At 42.8% G+C, this 23,884-nt stretch overlaps 1 protein-coding gene across 22 annotated transcripts in view; it reads left to right on the top strand.

Moving 5' to 3' along the window:
- The window catches only part of MACF1 (microtubule actin crosslinking factor 1), a 407,864-nt gene that overhangs the window by 165,868 nt on the left and 218,112 nt on the right, over nt 1-23,884 (top strand). For 17 of the 22 annotated variants that reach the window (XM_070078713.1, XM_089300957.1, XM_089300953.1 and 14 more), the window contains 3 exons: nt 6,099-6,188; nt 11,104-11,181; nt 15,233-15,325. In XM_070078713.1, coding sequence (XP_069934814.1) covers nt 6,099-6,188; nt 11,104-11,181; nt 15,233-15,325 — 261 coding nt within the window. Of the gene's footprint in view, nt 1-6,098; nt 6,189-8,859; nt 8,956-11,103; nt 11,182-15,232; nt 15,326-23,884 lie in introns of all 22 variants that reach the window. The other 5 variants (XM_089300949.1, XM_089300958.1, XM_051857926.3 and 2 more) reach the window with 1 other exon arrangement.

Genomic DNA, 23,884 nt, shown 5'->3' with positions numbered 1-23,884 from the left:
ACATCATAACTTGTGTTTAGCTTTTGGAGGAACCATCAGATTATTTCCCAAACCAGCTGCACCGTTTTACATTCCCACCATCAGTGTATGAAGCTTCTAGTTTCTCTACATCTTCCTTAACCCTTCTTATCTGTCTTGTTGGTGATAGCCATCCTAGTGGGTGTAATCCTTGTGGTTTTGATTTATATTATGACTACTGATGTTGATGTTGAGCATCTTTTCATGTGCTCATTAGCCATTTATCTTCTTTGGGTTCATTCACTAATTTTGACAATGATTCTTTTTTTTTTTTTTTTTTTTGACAGGCAGAGTAGACAGTGAGAAAGAGAGACAGAGAGAAAGGTCTTCCTTTGCCATTGGTTCACCCTCCAATGGCTGCCACAGCCAGTGCGCTGCAGCCAGCGCACCGCACTGATCCGATGGCAGGAGCCAGGTACTTATCTTGGTCTCCCATGGGGTGCAGGGCCCAAGCACTTGGGCATCCTCCACCGCACTCCCTGGCCACAGCAGAGATCTGGCCTGGAAGAGGGGCAACCGGGACAGAATCCGGCGCCCCAACCGGGACTAGAACCTGGTGTGCCGGCACCGCAAGGCGGAGGATTAGCCTAGTGAGCCGCGGCGCCGGCCGACAATGATTCTTTATCAGGCAGTACGAACAGGCAAGGTATTGGGGTAGCTGAAGGTTTTTGCTCATCTGCTATTGGCAGTATAGCATGATTATTTGTTGGAAAGAAACATCCTTATTGATGATTCTTAAGCACTCTTCACTTGTCTGTTTCTAAAACTTCTGCTGCTTAGTCAGAACTTCATATTAAGAGACTTATGGAAAATTTCAGAGGCTACTAGTTTGTGCAGAAAGATGTAAAGACTTTAAAATGGCACAGGTCTAGATTTTCCAGACCATTTATGAGCTGCATGACTTTGAGATGTTAATTGAGCCCTCCAAATCCCATCTGAAATATTTCTGACACAGAAACACTTAGTAAATGTTAGCTTTTTTTTTTTTTTTTTTTTTTACAGGCAGAGTGGACAGTGAGAGAGAGACAGAGAGAAAGGTCTTCCTTTTGCCATTGGTTCACCCTCCAATGGCTGCCACAGCCAGTGCACTGCAGCCGGCGCACCACGCTGATCCGAAGCCAGGAGCCAGGTGCTTCTCCTGGTCTCCCATGGGGTGCAGGGCCCAAGCACTTGGGCCATCCTCCACTGCCTTCCCGGGCCATAGCAGAGAGCTGGCCTGGAAGAGGGGCAACCGGGAAAGAATCCGGCGCCCCGACCGGGACTAGAACCCCATGTGCCGGCGCTGCTAGGTGGAGGATTAGCCTAGTGAGCCACGGCGCTGGCCATGTTAGCTATTTCTTTACCTTCCTCTAAGCAGAGCTGTGTCCAATGTGCTTTAAGAACAGACTGTTCTGTCTTGCTGAAAATTCTGCAGGTGGGATGGGTATTTGATGCAGAGATTAAATCTGGGATGCCCACATCTCATATTGAAGTGCCTGGGTTTGAGTCCTTGCTTCTCCATTTTCCTTCCAGTTCCTGCTAATGTGCACCTTGGGAGGCAACAGGTAATGGCTCAAGTATTTGGGTCCCTGTCACCACTGTGGTAGACCCAAATGGAATTCTGGACTCCTGGCTTTGGCCTGGCTGTTACAGGCATTTGTGGAATGAATCAGTGAATGGAAGAGCTGTCTCTCTGCCTTCCAAATAAAATGAAAATAAATAAATTTTTATATTCATAAAATAACTCTCCAAGAAATAAAAATCTCTATATTCTCTTTTCCTATTACTTCTTGTAGTTTTATTTTCTTAGCTATTTGGTTATTATAGTTAGACAAAGAATGAGAGACATAATAAGCTAGTTTTCATCTAAATTTCTTGTAATGGGGTATAAAACATAACTGCAGTTTTGATAAGGAGCTGTCAGGGCCTTCATGTGAAATTAACTTTACATTTAAAAGTGCCATTTTTTTCTTCCTAATACTCTGCGGTGTTTAATATCCTATTAACATGATTTCACTTGGTCCTCAAGTCCTTCTATAATTTATTTAATGATTATTTGATGACCACTCTTGATATTTATATCCTACATTTAGGTCTTACCTATCAAAAAAGTTGACATGCTTGTATCCCATATTGGAGTGCCTTCATTTGAATCCTGGCTCTGTTTCCAATTCCAGCTTCCTGTGATGTATATCCTAGAAGGTAGCAGGTGATGGCTCAAGTAGTTGGGTTCCTGCCACCCATGTGGGAGACTCAGATGGAGTTCCTAACGCCTGGATTTGGAATGGCTCAACCCTTCTTGTTGCCGGCAGTTGGAGAATGAGCCAGTATTAGATGATCAAACTCTCTGTCAGGTGCACACAATGTCTGCCTTTCAAATAAACATTTTTTTAAAAAAGTGGTCTCCTGAGACTAGTCTTTTTTTTAAAAAAAAGCATTGAGTATTTAATATTTTATAACTTTTAAAAACAGATTTATTTATTTATTTTGAAAGGCAGAATGACAGAGATTTTCCATCTACTAGTTTGCTCCCTAAATGTCCATAATAGTTGGATCTTGTCTGGACTCAGCCAGGAGCCAGGAACTCCATCTGAATCTCCTCTTTGGGTCAGAGGGACTCAAGTACTTGAACCACCACCTGCTGTCTCTCACCTGCAGTAGTAGGAAACTGGATTGAAAGCAGAGGAGGGGTTGGCGCTGTGGCATAGTGGTTGGAGCCACTGCCTGCAGTGCCGGCATCCCATGTGGGCGCTGGTTCGAGTCCCAGCTGTTCCACTTCTGATCCAGCTCTCTGCTATGGCCTAGGAGAGCAGTGGGAGATGGCCTGGGTCCTTGGGTTCCTGCACCTGTGTGAGAGATAAGGAGGAGGCTCCTGACTCCTGGCTTTGGATCAGACCAGCTCTGGCTGTTGCAGCCATCTGGGGAGTGATCCAGCGAATGGAAGACCTCTCTCTGCCTCTGCCTCTCTGTGGCTCTGCCTTTCAAATAAAATAGATAAATCTTAAATAATAAATAAACAATAAATAAATTTAAAAAAAACTTTAAAAAAAAGAAATCAGAGGAGCCAGGTCTTGAACCCGCACTCCAATATGGGATGTGGGTATTCCAAGTGATGGCTTAACCTACTGTGCTACAATGCCTAGCCCTTATGACTTTAAATAACCCTCCCTTCATTTATAATCTGATTTCCATTGTGCTACTCTGTGGAAAATTATTCTCACACCCACCAAGAAAAAACCCCTCTTGTTTGTTGAAAAATTTGAAACTTTTTTCCTCATCCTTCTTGACCCCTGCTGTAGCATTTGGGGGTCCAATCGTCTTGCCTTGATTGCATTTTGTTTTTCTGCCTACCTTTTTCACTGCTCCTATATTTTTAAATCTCTGTCCTTTGTTGATTGCTTTTCCATCTCCTATGTTCTAATTTTGGCTATTCCCTAAGGCTCAGTTGTTAGCACTCTGCTCTTTTTTGCCCTATAACCCAGAAAACCCTGTATTTCCCATGTCTTGAGCTAGCACCTCTGTGCATGTGATTTCTAAACTTAAGTTCTCAGCTAACCCAGATTGAATTCTGGTGTTTCCAGATGCTTCAAGAACATTTCCATTTGTATCTTCTTTGTGCCATTAATTTATTTTTTAACTGGGGAGTCTGGGGGTGAAGATTGAGATATTCCATGTGCTGGTTCACTCTCCTAATGTCCACAAAAGCCAGAGCTGGGCCAAATTGAGGCCAAGAGCCCGGAACTCCATCTAGGTCTCACATGAGTGATAGAGACCCAGCTACTTGAGCCTTTACCTGCTGCCTTCCAGGGGGCACATAAGCAAGACACTGGAATCAGAAGCAGAAGCTGGTACTCAAATCCAGATGAGAAGATCCTAAGCAGTGTCTTAACTGCTGTGCCATTTTAAATTCAACATACATGTGAAATCCCCTCTTCCAGCCCTCATGATCTACTTAGTTCCATTAGTGGTGCACTGTGGTGATTCACATCATGAACTTAGCCTTGAACCCATTTGAGAGAAGAACCTTCAAATTTTGGAGCTACTGGTGTGCTGGAGCCAACTTAGATGGACTCACAAGAGCCAAATCTTAAATTTTCAGCGATTTTGTGAGCTGGTTGCTAAGTATAGCCATTATTAAATATTAAATTGTATAAATTTATGATCAAATCCGTTTTATTTTAAATGAAAAGTACTCTTCATCCTTATCTTACTACATGTTATCATCTGTGCTCTCAAGATTAATTATGTCTACTCATGATGGAAATGCTATAGAATGTGCTACTGTACATTTTTTCTCAGTATTGCACTTAGTGATGTTTTATTAATAGCTTAAAGTTTGTTGTCATGGGAGTATTTATCACATAGAAACCAACAATTGCTGCCAGTTGAGCTAGGTATCTTGTTTTGTTCATTATCTAGGTTTAAGAAAATGTTAATATTATAGATGCAACTTAAAAGTGGGTCATGGCTATGGCCAGTACATTGTAACTAACATAAACAATTGAAGAAATATCTTTCAATATATGAAAGCTATTACCCAACTCATTGTGAACTATTTTTTCCAGTTGAGCATCTGCCTGTCACTTTAATCTTTACACACACGCACGTACAGACTTTGCATATTTCCACCTCTGTACCTGGTCTTAGGTAATTTTTCCATCTTTTTTCTTTCAACCAGATCATTTGGCAATCCTCCAAGTCCCATCTCTTCCAGGAGGTTTTCCAGATATTTCCAGCCTTTATGTTTTCCAACTTCCATTCTAGTTTGAGTGTTGTAATTGGACAGGATTTTAGTTTTCTATTCAAATGTAAAAATCCCCAGTCCCAGCCTCTGTTTGCAAAATTCTAGTAACTAGAAATCTAGTATGCGTGAAAGTAGCCCTTTCTTTTGTCCAGGAAATCCTTTATGTTAGACATCTTCTACCTTGTAATGTCCCAGTCTTGTGATACCATGTTGAACCTTATCCAGTGACATCACTGTTGGACTGAATCAGAAGACCAGCTGCCACTTAACTTGTAGCTCTGTGACCCTGACTTCTCAGAGATCCAGCCTCTTCATTTTCTTCTGTGGAATGGGGGTAACAAATAAACTTCACAAGGCAGTTTTTAATTAAACAAATTAAATGAAGGCTGATTGTGAGGCAAGGTAGTTAAAAGGCAAAGACTCTAAAATCAGAAAGATCACAGTGAGGCCAGTTTTTCCACCTGGTGACCTTGAGTAACTTACTTCTTGTGCCTTATTTTCTCATGCAAAGTGGGGAGGGCTTTTCTGACTCTGGGTGGACTCATCTGTCCATTGTTAGCAATCCTATCACATATTGCCCATAGTCATTCCTGAGATATTTCAGAATAACAAAGACTTCCCATCTGTTTGTTCAAACTTTCTAGAATGTTGTTCATTATTGCTTAGAGTGTGTAATAGATATGACTTCAATTAAAAAAGATACACACAAACACACATTTTCTGACCACCATCACCATGGGTCATACACATGCTTCAGAAGAAGGCCTGTCCAGTTAGCTCTGCCCTGTTGCCAAAGCATTCCTTCCCACGGAGGGTCTGACTCCTCCCAGACTGGCCTGATGCTGAGAGACTGAAGCCTAACATTGCACAAGTGTATTTTGTGATGGACAGTAAGAACCTGAGACTCCTTAAGTCCAAGGACTTGCCCCTGATCTTCTTGAGGATGTCTACCATAATTAAGAAAGCAGTTGCTGCTTGAAAGCATCTTGAGAGGAACAGAAAGGATCAGGATGGTAAATTCTGTCTGCTCCTGAGTAGAGAACTGATTTTACCAACTGACTAAATAATATCATAATACCTTGTGAATCTTTCCCTCAATTAGAACTGTGAATCATCCACAGCCTCTGTCCTGGTGGCATAAATATGTCAGTATAGTTTAGCTTAAAAAAAAAAAAAATTACACTTCTCTTTTCCCCAATTCTGGTATGTACTACCATTTCATGTATATTTTACTCCAAACTGAAAATTCCTAAATTTTTAATTATTGCTTTTAGTTTTAAATTCTTTAATTTGTATTTACCTGGAACTAATAAATCAAGGGCAAATAACAATCAGTCTGTTTCACTCTCATTCCCAGGTCCGCAAGCACATCAATGACCTTTATGAAGACCTGCGGGATGGCCATAACCTGATCTCTCTGCTGGAGGTCCTCTCGGGTATCAAGCTGGTGAGCTTCTCTCTCCTCCTACTGAGTGGCCTCACAAGTTCATGTTGATGGCAAATTGGTCCATCTTGTTGAGTGCTAGGGCATTGAATGACCAACACCGCCAGCTCTATTAGCTTGCAGCTGGAGGGGAGGAGGAGGAGGAAGATGAGATTACTAGCGGGATTTTATTTCTAATCACACTTATAGTTTACAAATGACATAACTTCAAGGTGTGTAATAGATTCTATGTCTTCATGAAATCAGTAATCTAGTATTTTTTTTTTAGATTTATGTGTTTTCTGCTTACTTGGTGTGTGTGTGTGTGTGTGTGTGTGTTTTCCCCCAGTGAGTTGTTTGAAAGGCAGAGTTACAGAGGGAGAGAGAGATCTTTTTTAAAAAAAAATTTTTTTTTTTTTTATTTTTGACAGGCAGAGTGGACAGTGAGAGAGAGAGAGAGAGAGACAGAGAGAAAGGTCTTCCTTTTTTGCCGTTGGTTCACCCTTCAGTGGCCACCGGGGCCGGCGCGCCACGGCCAGCGCATCGCACTGATCCAAAGCCAGGAAGCAGGTGCTTCTCCTGGTCTCCCATGCAGTTGCAGGGCCTAAGCACTTGGGCCATCCTCCACTGCACTCCCGGGCCATAGCAGAGAGCTGTCCTGGAAGAGGGGCAACCGGGACAGAATCCAGTGCCCCGACCAGGACTAGAACCCCGTGTGCCAGCGCTGCAAGGCAGAGGATTAGCCTATTGAGCCACGGCGCTGGCCGGAGAGAGAGAGACATCTGTATCCACTGGTTCACTCCCTAAATGGCTACAATTGCGGGGGGCTAGGCCAGGCAGAAGCTGGGAGCCTGGATCAGAAGTGGAACAGTTGGAACTTGAACTAGCTTTCATATAGGATGTCAGCGTCACAGGCAGTGGCTTAGACCCCTGTGCCATAATGCCAGCCCCTCCTTACTCATTCTTACCTAGTCTTTATTCCTAGATTGTAATATTTCAAGAAGATTAGATTCATTTTCCCGTTTGTTAGGAATTTTTGAGTTTTCTGCTTATTTTCAGCTAAGGACCTGTAGTTTACATTTAAAAGCCTATGTAATTGGAGTTTTGGCTTCCAGTTCATCTCCCTTCTTCCCTCCCATGATCATTTAATTGTACACATTTGGAGAGATGCTGAAGTCGATGTCTGAGCATAGACCTGGATGCAGGACATTTGGGCTCCCTGGACAGCTGGATGTGTCTGCCTCCTCCCACAGTGCATTAAACATTGCTTGTAGGAAACACTTACATGTCTGAAGGCAAATCCTGTCTGAGCTCATGGCCTGTCAGAGGATAGTTCTGAGAAATCAAAATAACCAGATTGTGAGCCCATTGTTTCATACATTTGATTCCAGTAGAAGCAAGTGATCCCGTGTGGTTCATGTTCTGTCTCTAGTGCTGTAAGACAACATGATTTTCATTTAGAGAAATCCAGGGCTGAATATTGGAAACATCTGTGAGGAAAGAGAGCCCTGGAGAGGCACAGAGCACTAGTCGTCTGTGAAACCCAGCCCCCTCAGTGCCTGTGGCGAATTCTGATTCATTGTTTGTTGTGTTTAAAGACCAGAATTTGGCACATCAGCGTTCGTTCGCTGTTTAAGTGATATTCAGCTCTTTCTAGGACTGGGGCTTTGGCTTCCCCTGCACCCTTTGTTTTGATTTCACATTTTTTTTTCCCTTTCAATAAAATTAATTATATATATTTTTAATGGCTCAAAATTGACAGAAACTTTTATTAGCATAGCCAGCACATGTAATTTCTAGTTCTTTCCTGATCTGCATTTAAAAATCTAATATGTAATTAGAATTTCATTCTATATACTGTGTTAGACTGTATTCTTTAGCACTCACCAAGTTATATTTTGGGCAATGTGGCTGATATATTTGATGAGATTATATTGATATAATTCTTTTTTAAAGGTTTATTTTATTTATTTGAAAGACAGAATTAGAGAGAGAGGGAGGGAGAGATAGATCATCCATCCACTGGTTCACTCTCCAAAAGGCCTCAATGGCTGGGACAGGGCCAGGCCGAAGCCAGGAATCACAAGCTTCTTCCAGGTCTCCCACATGGGTACGGGGTCCCAAGGATTTGGGCCATCCTCTGCGGCTTTCCCAGGAGCATTAGCAGGGAGCTGGATTGGAAGTGGAGCAGGCAAGACTTGAACCGGCACCTCTATGGGATGCCAGCATTGCAAGTGGCACCTTAACTCATTGTGCCACAGTGCCAGCCCCAACAAGATCTTTCTTGATGACAGTTACTTACAAAACAGGTTAAAACTTCAGCAATCAAATTTATTTTCCTAGCCCTTGAAAACCTACAGGTGTTTCTGGAGATACTCCTAGGATATCATCTTTTCTGCAAAATCCATCCAGATATTACTGTCATGGTTATTTTCATCATCTTTTTCTCCCTTGGTTGATTCACAAAAGCAGAATGGGTGGGTGACTGTTTAGAATTGAAGATGAATTTCAGCATAACAAGTGTTTAATCATCTGCTCTGGTCTTGATTTGGTTTTGTGTCTCTCTTGGAAGTGGGAGGGTATTTTCATATTTATTTTCATTTCTTATTTTTGTGTTAAATTCACTTCCATTTCATCTTTGTGTTGTGAATTTCCCATTTGTCTGTTGTGTCCTTGCCTTGGTTGGTGGTCAAAGGAGCCAGCAGGGCTGAAGACCCTCCGTCTGGTGAGCATGCCCTCCTGGCGCCATACAAGCAGCGAGGAGCAGGAGGAGGAAGATGATGATGATGTCGTAGGTCCTCCCGGGGATGCCGGCATCCCAGCTGGCACTGCTGGCACTGCAGGGCCATCAGAGAGTCTGAGGTTCTCTAGGTCTCCAAGTAGCTTAGCCACCAGTTGTCTTCTCTTTCCACCTGGGAATTTGAGTCCCAGTGAAAGTGGTTAAAACTAATTGTGCCTCTTGCCACCGTTAGATGATCCTGAAATGGGAATTGTTTTGTTTATCTAAGAATGATTGATACCAAAAGAGGTATCAAGTCCCTTTATGACCTAGAGACCCTTAGCTTTCTGGTGACCTTGCTGTGTTTTGTGAATCCAGACTGCAGAATTATGGAAAGTTTAGTTGACAGCATGACAATTAATTGCTCACAGCTTCACAGTCCAGACTAACTGGTATTCTCTCTCCACCTCTCTTGCCTCTAGTTTCTTACCACATGCCATGCTGTTTGTTTTCAAAACAGCCTGTTGTTTGCCAACTCACTGCATGAAGATTCTCTGGTCTTGGTTAATAATATGTATAGTTGCTTTAGAGGACAGAGATTTAACTTGCATGTTCTTAGGATATTTATTTTTGGTGAGGGGTACATTAGAAGTAATGACAAGAATATAAGGAACATTTCCTGTGTGCAGGCCTTAAATTACAGCCCATAATCTTTCTGTGGAGAATAGACAATATCGCCAGTCCCTGTCCTCACAAAGTCAGCTTTTCATATTGATTTCTCTTCCTGAAGCCTTAGAATCATCAGTCCTGCACACTATATCACCCTTCTAGGATGGGGAACCATTTTTTGCCAAGGACCATTGGATATTTATAATGTCATTCACAGACCATACAAAATTATCAACTCAAACCTTAGCCTGCTGTAAATTTATTGAATTTTAAGTCCTACCTGTAGTTGCTTTGGCAGGTCCAGATCAAATGATTTCACAGGCCTTCTATGGCCCATAGGCCAGACATTCCCCATCCCTGTTCTAAGCCAAATTCATAATCAGTTTAGCTGAAATGACAGAAAAGAAGCCCTTCCTAAAAGATTTTTCCCTAACATTTGACTTAGAAGGTATCCTGTTGCCTAAACGGGGCTTGGCTTCTCTGTGGACTGTCCTATTTTGGGGAGTGTTGGGGGTGTCCAGGGAGAGGCTTCAAGCCTTCCGTCTCCATGTCTTGGCTACTCTTTGGCTCACTGTGACCTGGGACACTGTTTCCTCTATGTAAACACCCACAGTAAAGCTACATTCTGTTTTGTTAGCCTCTACTCAGTACCAGTTTGAGATTTGCAAATGAACTGGGTATAATCCAATGAGACTGATGTGTCAGTCCCAATTGTAGTAAAAATAAAAGCAATGCTGGAAAACAAGCAGAAGGAATGGTTATAGAGATAGATAGCTGTTCCTGCAAGTACTCACTAAGCAAATAGATGAGGCAAACTAAGTGAGCCTTGGACAGGTGCCAAAGACACCAAGTGGAGGTAGACTTCTCTCCCCTGGGTTGCATGATGTCCAGGATTGGAGGATGGGCAGAAAATAACTTTCACTGGAGTAATTATGTTGAACAGCTTTACATCACCGAAGTTTGGTTTGCTTTGAGTATTTCCCATTAAGGTCAAAGGTGACTTTCCTGCATTGATACCCCTCTTCCTGGGAAATGAGTTACTTCCTGACCTTTGCCTCTGATTTTGGATTTTTTCATGTTTCTTGATCGTTTCTTCATCATGTATTACTTCTCATTCCCTGTAGTTAGAAATTGGCTACCTTGAGCTCCTTTTGCCAGGTTTGTAATAAGGTTGGCTCCATCCATTACTACCCAATTAGGACTTTCTGCTCTTTCTCTACAATAGCGTTTAATAGGCCAGAGAACCAGCCTTTGTTCCCATTAACCTCACATTCAGAATCAAGTTCTGCCCCATAGAACTGCAGGAGAACCTGTAGAGAAGCTATGGCCCTGATTCAGTGTTAGTGGTCAAACAGTGTTGTGTGTGTGCACAGAGAGCCTGTTGAAACCTCACAGGTCCTACACTAAAGGGGTGCTTTGTGTAATGTTCCCACGCCTGGCTTCAACCACGAGGAGTTCTTGTGTGGCCTTTTAATCCTTGAAATGAAAGAAGGAGTCTGTGTGGGTACATTGGTATAGCTAATATTAACATCCACTTTTGTTTGTTTGTAGCCCCGGGAGAAGGGCAGGATGCGATTTCATAGGCTGCAGAATGTGCAAATTGCCCTGGACTTCCTAAAGCAGCGGCAGGTAAGACCACCCCATGTTCCCTCACCCTGCCAGGGACCCTAGTTGGCAGTGTCCTCAATGCCCCTGGTAAGCCCTCAGTAAATGCCAAGTCTGACCCAGTTCCGAGTTTTACCTGCTGGTGAACGGTTGTATTCTAGCCGGACTAACCATCCTGACATAGCCCTGACATAGCCCTCATGGCTTCCTTGGGAAGGAGAATGTGATAGAGAAGAACAAGATGCTGGGGATGGAACCTTGTTAGATCCACATTAGATGGAGTCAAAACGAAAATGAACAATAAACCAGCAAAGAAGATGGAGAAAGGGGGTAGCATTCAGGAAGGAGAACCAAAATGCTGCATCGTCATGAAAGTGAGATGAAGTGATCTGGACTGTTGAATGCCACAAGTCTGAGAAAAACGTGGGAGCTGCTAAGTGTTGGTGGTTTGAGAGAACCGTACTAATAGAGGAGAAAATAGAATATAGGAGACGTAGGTACAGGACAGGAGAAGCTTTCCCCTTCCCAATAAGGAAGGAAGACAACGTTGTGTTTTTAGACACACGAGGAGAAGCCATTGAAGAGGGTAGGATTGAAAATGAGTGGGAGATAGAGTTAGAATGTTTGGCAAAGAAGATACCGTCAACATCCATCAGTCCAGTTTCTTCATGTTACATATAAAGAAGTCTGTACAGATGGAATGGCCTGCCCAAATCACAGAGGCAGAGCAAAGATGAGACGTTAACTTGGATTTCTTGAGGTGTAGTTCAATATTCCCTCTGCTGTCCATGCTGTTTTCTATACACCTTCCCTCCTCCAATTGCTTCCCAATTGATGGAACCAAGTCCAGGAATTGGGCAGTGAGAACCAAAGCATGAGTGGCATGGTTGTCTTTGAAAAGAAAAGAAAGATGCTCCTTTTTCTGAGACACAAGGAGAGGGACAGAAGGCAAAGTAGAGATGCAGACATGGTTTGTGGTGGGGAGGAGATGTGTGAAAGAATCAGAGAGTTCATCTGCTCAGAGTGAACTGTTTGGAAAAGATTTGGTATAGCTCAGGTTGCCAAGCAACACGACATTAAACACAGGTCAACACGACATTACATGGCATGCATATTTTTGGTGTCACTTCATTTTTGTCCCTCTTATCAGTGATTCTCATTAACTTGGGAAATTCTGTATGCTCCCATAGCAATTTGCTTCATTTATTACTTTATCATGTTTCTCTGTTGCAATGTGCTACAGGCCTTGTAAGGCTAGGGAACATGATCTTAAGATTTGCCTGGGCCAGCATTATGGTAAGGTGGGTTAAGCCACTGACTGCAGTGCCAGTATCCCATATGAGCTCTGGTTTTGAATCCTAGCTGCTCTGCTCCCAATCCAGCTCCCTACTAATGTGCTTGGCAAAGCAGTGGAAAATGGCCCAAGTGCTTGGGCCCCTGCCACCCATATGGGAGATCAGGACGGAGTTCCAGATTCCTAACTTCGGCTTAGCCATTTGGGGAGTGAAACAGTGGATGGAAGATCTCTCTCTCTCTCTTTCTCTGTCTCTGTCTCTGTCTCTGGTTTTGTTGTTGTTTGTTTGTTTGTTTTAAGATTTATTTATTTGAAAGAGTTACACAGAGAGAGAGAAGGAGAGAGAGAGAGAGAGGGGTCTTCCATCCGATGGTTCACTCTCCAATTGGCCACAACAGCCGGAGCTGCACTGATCTGAAGCCAGAAACCGGGAGCTTCTTCCGGGTCTCCCACATGGGTGTAGGGGCCCAAGGACTTGGGCCATCTTCTACTGCTTTCTCAGGCCATGGCAGCGAGCTGGATTGGAAGTAGAGCAGCCAGGTCTTGAACTGGTGCCCATATGGGATGCCGGCACTTCAGGCCATGGTGTTAACCTGCTGCACCACGGCGCTGGTCCCTGTTTTATGCTTTATTTACTTATTTGAGAGGTAGAGTTACAGACAGAGAAGGAGAGGCAAAGAGCATGGTATTCCATCTGCTGGCTTACTCCCCAAATGGCTGCAATGGCTGGAGCTGGGCTGATCTAAAGCCAGGAGCCAGGAGCTTCTTCTGGGTCTCCCACATGGGTGTAGTGGCCCAAGGACTTGGGCTATCTGCTTTCCCAGGCCATAGCAGAGAGCTGGACCGGAAGTGGAGCAACCAGGACCCGAATGGGATTTACTCACTATGCCACAGTGCCAGCCCCCAACCCAATAAATCTTTTTAAATAAAGATTTTCCCTTTAGCAGCTGCCTGACTGATCTGTAATTGGCACTATTTGAATAAAATATTTGGTAAAATAAATTAATAAGTGAAAAGTGGTAAGGACAGTGGAGGCTGCTGAGGTGTTTAAGGAATGAGAGGAAGCAGCGTTGAAATGTCTATGTAAGGAATTAGAGGAAACTTAAGGTGTCCTTCATGGACAAGGCAAGTTGAGAAGAATTGGTTTACTAGAGGCCTAAATAATTACAAAGATTACTATGTGAGTGAAAGCATAGGCAAGTAAGAGCCATGGACTCAGAGTACGAGGGGAGTCTCTGGAACAGTTCTTAGTAGTGGTGGGGTCCAAGTTACAGCTGTGCAGGTGGCCAAAGTGCAATAAAATGAATCAGCAGAATTGAGAAAGCAGGCACAAGGTTCAGATAGGATGATAATTTGGGTCATCAACACGAGTGCTGAAATTGCCAAGAAGGATGGTGGGTGATGAGGTAGGAAAGGAGAATAGGAGTTAGGTGTTGACGTCACCGAGGAAAGGTCAGTAGAGATTTTAAGGTCATCTGGCCCAAGGAGGGAGACTTCACAATGAAAGGGGAAACCTCACAGGTGAGACTGAGGGATGTGCACTTGGCTAGTACTACCAACCCACCAACTGTTGATGGCTAGTGATTAGAAAAGCTGAATTCTCCCACTTCTACCCCATCTGCCCAACGTACAGAAGCAAAGACTGAGGTACTGAAAAGGGAAAGAACTTGCCCAGGTGAACATTAGTGTCAGGAAGAAGTAAGTCTCCTGTTTGAGAGGTTGCTAGCATCTTTTGGAAACTTGCACATTTCAGTTCAATGGAAGAGATAAAGGAAAGACAGCTCAAGTGTAGTTTGTTGCAATTGCACAGGAGCTCTGTGAGGCATGACAAAGAGGCTAATGGGGTTGAGGTGGAAGCAGAGTGGTTTACCTAGGATGCTCTCGGCTTTAGAATTCCTTGTCCCAGGAAACCCCTCAGTTCCCAGTATGCTGGGATGGCTGATCACCCTGGGTTGGGGAAGGATTTGTGGGGCTGTGCACAGCTACAAGAGGCGTGACAGGTGTGGATGTCTGTGACAAAGGAGGGGGTGTGGGGTGGGAGAAGGCCAAAGACTTATTGTGATGAAGAGGCATCTCTTCCTCAGTTTGAAAAGTCAGAGCTTGAACAACGGAATAGAAAAGCAGCTCACAGTACCATGAGCTTGCAGGGTTGCTTTGCTGGTAGAATGCAAAATGGTCCAGCCGCTCTGCAAAACACTTTGGCTGTCTCTTACAATGCTCAACATCTACCTTATGACCCACAGTCCCACTCCTAGGGAGTTACTGTGCAGAAATGAAAACACGTGCTCACACAAAAACCTGTACATGAATATAGGAGCTGTATTCATAATTGCCAAATGCTGGAAACAACCCACATGCCTGTCACTGGATGAATGGATAGACAGGGCTGTGGGTCTGCACAATGGAGTACTACTCAGCAAGAAAAAGGAGCAACAACTTGGTGAGGGATCTTCAAGGCATCATGCTGAGTAGAAAAAAAACCAGTATCAAAGAGTTTACATACTACACGATTACATTGATATAACATTATGAACAGAGCAAAACTAGGGACCAGCAAGAGATCACTGGTCACAGGAGTTGGGGCTTGGGGTGGGGTTTAACTACAACATGGGGACATCACAAGGGACCTTATTGGAGTGATAAGTATTTGAATTTATGCATGTGTTAAAACTCATAGAACTAAGAAGCTTTTAAAAATCAATTTCATTGTATATCAGTACTGAAAATCTGTAAAAATCAAAAAGTTCAGTGCTCTGAGGTTGGCTTTTGTTTCTTTTTCAGGTGAAACTGGTGAACATTCGCAATGATGACATTACGGATGGCAACCCCAAGCTGACCCTGGGCCTCATCTGGACCATTATTTTACACTTCCAGGTAGGGACTCTGATGTTGGGTTTCCGTCTGCTCTGTCTGGACATGGCCTGGAAAGTTGGACTGGACTGCTTCCATTCCTTCTGTGTTTGGCAGTGAACAAGGTTGAGTGGGAGTTGAAAAGGAAAATTAAGATTGTCCTGGAGGTGAGCTGTTGTATCCTAAACCCAAAACTAATGATTATTGACATGACAAAATTGGAGGATTTTTCACTTGTTTGTGGCTTGGTGGTGTGTTGGCAGTCTGGTTATTAGAAGTCTGTTTCCTTAGCAAAATCAAAGCCAGGCTCTTGCAGACTCAGAGCATGAGGCTCTCTACATGAGAGGCAGAGAGAGGAGTGTGCTTGGGGGTGGGGGGACGGAATGAAGGTTCCTAATCCTGCTTTGATGTTTTCTGAACTCTAGTGATCTAAGGAGCCTGGTTAATTGCAACATTGTAGCAGCTTAGTTAGCTGGGTGATATTTGTGTTGGCCTTGTAGCACTGGCATTTTAAAGAATGTTCACAAGGTCACATGGCCTTTCTGTCCTAAGAAGACCAATCCTTTTAAAGTCATGATTGCTGTTGGAAAGAAACATTCCTATTTTTTTTTTTATAAAGATTGTTCTTTTGAATAACTTTTAGCCTAACATAACAAAGCTTCTTATCAGACAGCTCTACACTGCCCAACTGCTGCCCAGTAGGCCTGGTGGTAGAGGAAGCACTCCTTGAGCAGGTGGGAAAAGGCAGCAGCTAGGGAGGTACTCAAGGCTCGCTCCAGGGGTGAGGTCACTGTGGGCAGTTAGCGACACCTACCGACGGAAGGGAGAACAGATGTTGCTGAATTCCTTAAGACCTTTGCTTCTGAGCACAGGCTTTTGTTTTAGTATTGGTTCGGAGTCAGAACTGGCGATCTCCAGCATGAGTAGGGTTATGATGTGTGAAGATAACATGCATCTTTTGTGGAACCACAGGGCTATCTTAGAAAGCTTTGGATATAGGAATAACAAGGAACTTCAATGAACTTGGTGTGCAGAGTACAATAGTGTCATGCTTTAAAAGTTAATAATTTCTTAAAATCATCTAATATTTGACTAGTGTTCAGATTTCCCCAATTATCTCATTTGAAAACAGCAACATTGGTTTGAATTAGGATCCAAGTAAAGTCCACAAATTATGCTGATGGCATCTCTAGGATGTCTTTAAAAAAAAATTTTATTTATTTGAAAGGCAGTGTTACAGAGAGGCAGACGCAGTGAGGGAGAGAGAGAGAGGTCTTCCATTTGTTGGTTCACTCCCCAAATGGCTGCAATGGCCAGAGCTGGGCTGATTTTAAGCCAGGAGCCAAGAGCTTCTTCCAGGAAGACCCATGTGGGTACAGGAGCCCAAGGACTTGAGACATCTTGTACTGCTTTCCCAGGCCATAGCAGAGAGCTGGATTGGAAGTAGAGCAGCCGGGTCTCGAACTGGTGCCCATATGGGATGCCGGCGCTGTAGGTGGCAGCTTTACCTGCTATGTCACAGCACCAGCCCCTGGTATATGTTAATAGTGTCCTGCATCTCTGTATTGCATTGCCTGTAAACTGGTGATTTAGACCCAGGCCTCAGATTCCATCACATTCAGGTTCAGGTTTATTGTTGCTGTTTTTTGGCAAGCATAATGATGTTGGGTTGTGCACTTTTAATTGCTGCCCAGGATGTCTGTTCTCTCTTGTGTTTAGATTGGTCAGCGGGTTCAGTGTTAGCAGCCTGATTCATCTATTCCACATGTACTTCTAGCCAATTGCTTTAGCAGCTACTGATCATAATTGCTCATTCCATCCTCTTATTAGGGGTTGCAGAATGGTGGTGTTCACATTTTATTATTCCTTCTCAGTTAATAGGAACTTAATCTCATCATCTGTCTTGAGAGAGAGATCCTACAGGCAAGGCAAGAAAACTGGTCCCCTCTTCCCATTATTTGCCAATGTTCAGAATAATTGGTTGGTTCCCTAAGATTATTCACCTTTTTAAAAAACTTGTCACTGTTTTTCATAGGTGTTTTTTTTTTATTTATTTATTTATTTGAGAGGCAGAGTTGCAGAGAGAGACAGAGACAGAGACAGAGAGTGAGGCCTTCCATCCACTGGTTCATTCCCCAACTGGCTACAACGGCCAGAGCTAGGCTGATCCGAAGCCAGGAGCCAGAGCTTCTACCGGGTCTCCCACATGGGTACAGGGGCTCAAGCACTTGAACCATCATCCGCTACTTTCCCAAGACATTAGCAGGGACACAAACTAGCACCCATATGGGATGCTGGTGCCACAGGTGGATACTTAACCTATTATGCCACAGTGCTGGCCCCAAATTCATGGATTTTTAACAGACTTAATATGTTTCATCAAATACAGTTACCATTCTTCCTAATATTAAAATAACTCTGTCTTTAACCAATAAGAGACTTCTGAAGTTGATTATCCTATTCTATAACCCTAGTAGTCTTTGATAATTTTCTTTATTTCTTATGTGATGAAATGTTGCAGACACTTTGTATAATTCTTGTCCTGGATCTTAAATTTGCAACTTCTCCAAGGAACCAATTCTTTATTAATTGACCCTGATATGAGAATTGCCAAGTTATTTGATGTTTCTAGGCCCTTTCTGTAAATAGAACTAGGCAATATTTATATTTTTCTCTTGAATTTATACTGATATTTTTAATTGAAATTTAGAGTTACAGAGTTTTATTTGCCTTCTTCGACTTGGTGTTTTTTTTTACACTGAAAATGTTGATTCTAAGTTACAAAATTATTTATTCCCTTTTCCATACACATGCAGTCATATGTATTATAGTTGTGAATCAAGATAAGAGTTATTAAAAGGCTTGCTTAGACATTGATGATTTTTCTACAATCTTTTTGTCCTTAGGGACAAATATTTTAAAGTCATTTGAAATCATTTCTCTCTGTTGTTAAACCACCAATTCTATACACAGGTTTGTTTTTATTTGCTTTCTGTTTTTAAGGATTGCTGTTTTTTATTTCAGTGTTGTTTAACATTGTGTAGATCATTTACATTATTCCTAAGGGGAATGTTAAAAAGGAATACCGGGGCTGGGTGTTGTGGCCTAGTGAGTTAAGCCGCTGCCATCCAACTCCCTGCTAATGTGCCCGGGAAAGAAACAGTGAGTGGCCCGACTGCTTGGGCCCCTGCACCCACTTTGGAGATCCGGAAGAAGCTCCTGGCTTGCAGCCATTTGGGGAGTAAACTAGCAGATGGAAGACTTCTCTCTTTCTCTCTCTTTAATTCTGCCTTTCAAATAAATAAAATAAATCTTTGGGGGAAAAAAAGTGAATGAAAGGTGTTTTCAGGAAGTTTGGATTCCCTCCATCCTGTGTCCTCGCCATCCTGTGTCCTCGCCATCCTGTTTCTTCCCTTTCCATATAGCTCACCATTGAAACATCTTTTGGGTAATCATTCTATTGTTTGTTTATTTTAGGAAAATGCACTGATTTTTAAAAACATCTTCATTGACTTGTAACTTTGTATCATAAAAATTAGCCAATTTTTACTGCACAGTTCAATGATTGTAATGAATTGTGCAACCAAAACCATAATCCAGTTTTGGAACATTGTCATTCTCATCAGATGCCTTTTACCCATTTACGGTGCTCTTCATTCATCACAGATCTCAGGGAACCACTAACTTGTTTTCTATCTCTATAGGTTCACCTGTTGTGGACATTTCATGTAAATGAAATCATACAATATATGGTCTTTTATATCTGGCTTAATTCACTTAGCATAATTTTCAGCTTCATCCATGCTGTAGTTTGTATCAGTACTTTATTCATTTTTATTGCTGAATAGTATTCTGTTTTATGGATATTGGTATATTTTATTCAGCAATAGACAGACATTTAGGTTGTTTTCATTTTTTTGGCTATTGTAAATAATGGTGTTTTTTTGTTTTTTTTTTTTTAATTTTTTATTTATTTTAATTTTGGACAGGCAGAGTGGACAGCGAGAGAGACAGAGAGAAAGGTCTTCCTTTGCCGTTGGTTCACCCTCCAATGGCCGCCGCAGCCGGCGCGCTGCAACCAGCGCACCGTGCCGATCCGATGGCAGGAGCCAGGTACTTATCCTGGTCTCCCATGGGGTGCAGGGCCCAAGCACTTGGGCCATCCTCCACTGCACTCCCTGGCCACAGCAGAGAGCTGGCCTGGAAGAGGGGCAACCGGGACAGAATCCGGCGCCCCGACCGGGACTAGAACCCGGTGTGCCGGCGCCGCAAGGCGGAGGGTTAGCCTAGTGAGCCGCGGCGCCGGCTTAATAATGGTTTTTTTAAAAAAGATTTATTTTATTTGAAACACAGGGTGACAGAAAGGGAGGGAAAGACAGAGAAAAAGAAATCTTTCATCTGCCTGTTCACTCCCCAAATGATCGCATTGACCAGGCCAAAGCCAGGAACATGAAACTGCATCCTGATCTCCCCATGGGTTGCAAGGGCTCAAGTACTTGAACCATCTTCTACTGCTTTCCCAGGTGCATTAGCAGGCTGCTGTATAGGAAGTAGAGCAGCCAGGACTCAAATCAGCACTCTGATGTGGGATGCCAGCCTTGTAGGCAGCAGCTTAACTAGCTGCACCAGAATGCCAGCCCTTATAAATAATGTTGATGTGGACATTTTGTACCAGTTTTTGTGTGAGTGGGTGTTTTCATTTCTCTTGTGTATACAACTAGGAGCAGAATTGTGGGAGTGCTTGGCAGGTTTGTTTAAGAAACTGCCAAACTGTCTTCCGAGTGGCTGGAGTATTTTACATTCCTACCAGCAATGTGTGTCTCTCTACATCCTCACCAACATTTATTGTCTGTATTGTCATCACAGTAGGTATGGAAAGATACCTTCTTGTGGTTTTAGTTTACATAAAAATACATTGTTTAATTCCTCAAATTAGCTGAGAACCAGCTATGAGCAAGGTCTTAGGTAGCATGGGTACAAGAAAGAACATTGAACTAGATACAGACTGTCCAGTTGGACTGTGTAATTCAGAGGAGTGAGAGAAATCAGGACTGCTTGGGGTAAGGTGCTAGAACACAGTGTGAATGCAGCCATGGCAGCAATTACAATAGCAACTTGTTACAATTATTAAGGGATCTTATAACTTCCGGGACTCTTGGCTTAGCCCACTGTTATCTGTCATTACCAATTTTACAGAAAAGTGTAACAGCTTTCTGTTTACTCTCTCTTCTACATGCATATTGGCTACCTGTTTTTCTGTTTACTGTTTCAGCATAGCTAAAGCCTATTTTGTTTTCTTGTAGATGGAAAGCTCCACTTCCAGAGTGGAGCAACTAACTAGTAATTCCATTTCTTGCTGCTCTTGAAAGCTTAGTGTTTGCTGTATTAGTGTTTGGGAAAGGCTTCCTGCTTGCAAAGTTTTATTTGGCTAGTAAGGATTATGTAGATTTCTCAGTGTTCCTTGTCTTTTGATGTTAATTACCTATCCTTGTGGTTTTCCAGTCTTTTATATTATTGAGCGACTGTTTACAAATATAAATGCAGAGTAGAAGTGTCCAATGTTAGGGCATCAGCAAAGTAGCCATGGTAGTCAAGTGTGTTACTGGTGCTAATGAAGTAGAACAGGGGGTACGTGTAGACATAGGCCATGGTTGGCAAGGGAGCAGTCATTGGAAGGAAGGGATGGTTCCAGGTTTAGAATTTGCTGATCCTGATGAGACTGACACTTGGGAGGTAAATGGCAGGGGTTCTTTTCTATTTTATTTGAATTTTATGACAATTTCAAGCACTCAGAAATATATACAACAGATCCTTTAATGTGTAGTGCCTTCAAAATCAAACAGATGTTAAGAGTTTCTTTGCTTCAGTTTTTTTTTTTTTCTTTCTTCCTTTCTTTAATAAAGTATTTCCAACATAGGCACCTTTCTTTCCCCCTCTGCCACTCAGGTACGATCTATCCTGAAGGTGATGTGTATCATTATCAAATGTTTTTGTGCATTTAGAGCAGACAAGGAATTAATAAACAATATATGCTCTTATTTATGTTTTTATTTTTGACACAAATAATATTTTCTATGTATTTTAAAAATATTTATTTGAAAGGCAGGGTTACAGAAAAAGACAGAGGAAGAGATAGTAAGAGATTTTCCACTCACTGGTTCACTCTTCAAATGGCCTCAGTGGCTGTGGCTATGTCAAACTGAAGCCAGGGGCCTTTCCCAGGCACGTTAGCTGGATTGGAAGCTGGATTGGAAGTGGAGCAGCTGGGACCTGAACTGGTGCTCATATGGAATGCCAGCGCTGCAGGTGGCAGTTTAACCCACCACACCACAAAGTTGTCCCTATGTGTTCTATTTTTAAAAAACTTATGTGAGGAGCTGGTGCTAAGGCATAGAAGGTTAAGCCTCTGCCTGCAGTGTCGGCATCCCATGTGGGTGCCTGTTCAAGTCCTGGCTGCTCTAATTCTGACTCAGCTCCCTGCTAATGCACCTGGGAAAGCAGCAGAAAATGGCCCAAGTACTTGGGCCCCTGCACCCATGAGAAAGACCAGGAGGAGGCCCCTGGCTCCTGGCTTTGGCCTGGCCCAGTCCCAGCCATCACAGCCATTGGAGAGTAAACCAGTGGATGGAAGACTTCTCTCTCTCTTCACTCCCTCTTTTTCTCTCTGTATTTCTGCTTTTCAAATCAGTCAATCAATCAATCAAAAATTGTGTGAAAAGCAGAGTTACAGGGGATAGGGAGAGTGAGCCAGTGTGTGTGTTTCTGTATGCTGATTCACTCCCCAGATGGCCACTATAGCTGGGACTGGGCCAGTCCAAAGCCAGGAGCCTTGAACTCTTCCCTGGTTTCCCACGTGAATGGCAGAGGCCCAGACACTTGGGCCACCTTCTGCTGCTTTTTCCAGGTGTATTAGCAGAGTTGGATGGGAAGTGGAACAGCCAGGACTCAGGAACCAGTGTTCATATAGGATGCTGGCATCACAGGTGGTAGCTTAACTCGCTGTATTTTTGAGGTTTGTCCATAATAAAAGAGACATGATTTGTTCATTTTAGCTAAATATATAGAGAGTATAATGTGAATGCCATCCCCTGCAGTGGTATGACACAGCTGCTATTTCTAATATGTTATTTAATTGTATGAGCAAAGTGATCATTGCTACACTGAACATGTGTCCTTATGCATATAGAAAAGGGGTTTTTTTAAAAATTTTTATAAATACTTGGAATTGCCGTGTTATACACTTTGCTTCAGCTTGCCTGTGTTTTGCCAAATTGCTCTCAAAAATACTGTATGACTTACTGTCAATACTGTTTGACATATTACATGTTTACATGATTGATTGTTTCTCTCTGGATCCGTGCAGTAAGATGAAAGCTTCACAATGGCAGGAAGATTTATCTATTTATTTGAAAGGCAGAGTTACAGAGAGGCAGAGGCAGAGACAGAGAGAGAGGTCTTTCACTCTGGTTCACTCCCTAGATGGTTGCAACAGCTGGAGCTATGCCTATCTGAAGCCAGTGCTTCTGCTGGGTCTCCCACACAGGTGGAGAGGCCCAAGGGCTTGGGCCATCTTCTGCTTTCCCAAGCCGTAGCTGAGAGTTGGTTGGAAGTGGAGCAGCCAGGACTCAAACTGGTGCCCATATAGGATGCAGGCACTGCAGGCAGTGGCTTTACCCACTGTGCCACAGTGCCGGCCCGGTTTACATTTTTGTGCACTTGATAGCACTTAGTCCCTAGCATGTAGATGATGTAGATCATGTATATGGAGCAAATGGATGAACTTTCATTCTGTAGTCTTTTACTCTGGCCGTCTCTATGGAGAATTATGGGCAGTATGTCTTTATAGAAAAGCAGAAGGAAAAGTCAGGAAGAATAGGTAGACTGTAAAATTCTGGCGTTGTGGAGTAGCAGGTGAACCCACCACCTGCAATGCCAGCATTCTGTATGGGCACCGAAATATAGGAAATATTCATGAAAAATTTAAGTTTATTTTGGTTTGAAAAGTTTTTTAATCCATGCATATGTGAGGGGGCTTCAGAAATTCATGGAAAATGGGTATTATGAAAAAGCTGTGTGTGGATTTCAATTTTTTACACCAAAAATAAACATCTCTTGCTTCCATTTTCCAGCAACTTCTTGAGGCACCCTCATATTAGGATCCTCTGAGGGTTTGGAGGTGTCTCATAACGTTTAGCTCTGGAAACAAATGGGAGCAAAGGGACTTAGCGCAGATGAGGCACCGAGCCAAGTACTTATTGACATCATCTCATTAACCCTGTCTACAACCACATTAAGTATGTGCTGGTATCCACATTTTACAAGTAAGGAAATGGAATTGCCTAGTCAATGAGATAACTTACTGAGCTTGTATGTTAACCAAGATGGGAATTTGAACTTAGGTGTACCTTACTGAAATCTTTGTCCCTTTGCTCATCCTGTTTTTCTCTGGAGCAGAAGAAAAGAAAGTCTCATTGTTCTATACATGCAGAAGTTTAGAAAAGACTAGGCTCACAGAAGTTTATGTGCTAGGTTCTATCTGGCTTCTCTCAAAGAAACCCTGTAGCAACTGTTAGGCAGTTGTTT

This window comes from Oryctolagus cuniculus, chromosome 7 (genome assembly GCF_051225735.1).
Source record: "Oryctolagus cuniculus isolate XC-2025 breed Fujian yellow rabbit chromosome 7, ASM5122573v1, whole genome shotgun sequence".
Taxonomy (NCBI): Eukaryota; Metazoa; Chordata; class Mammalia; order Lagomorpha; family Leporidae; genus Oryctolagus; species Oryctolagus cuniculus.
This window is presented reverse-complemented; position numbering and strand designations above follow the sequence as displayed.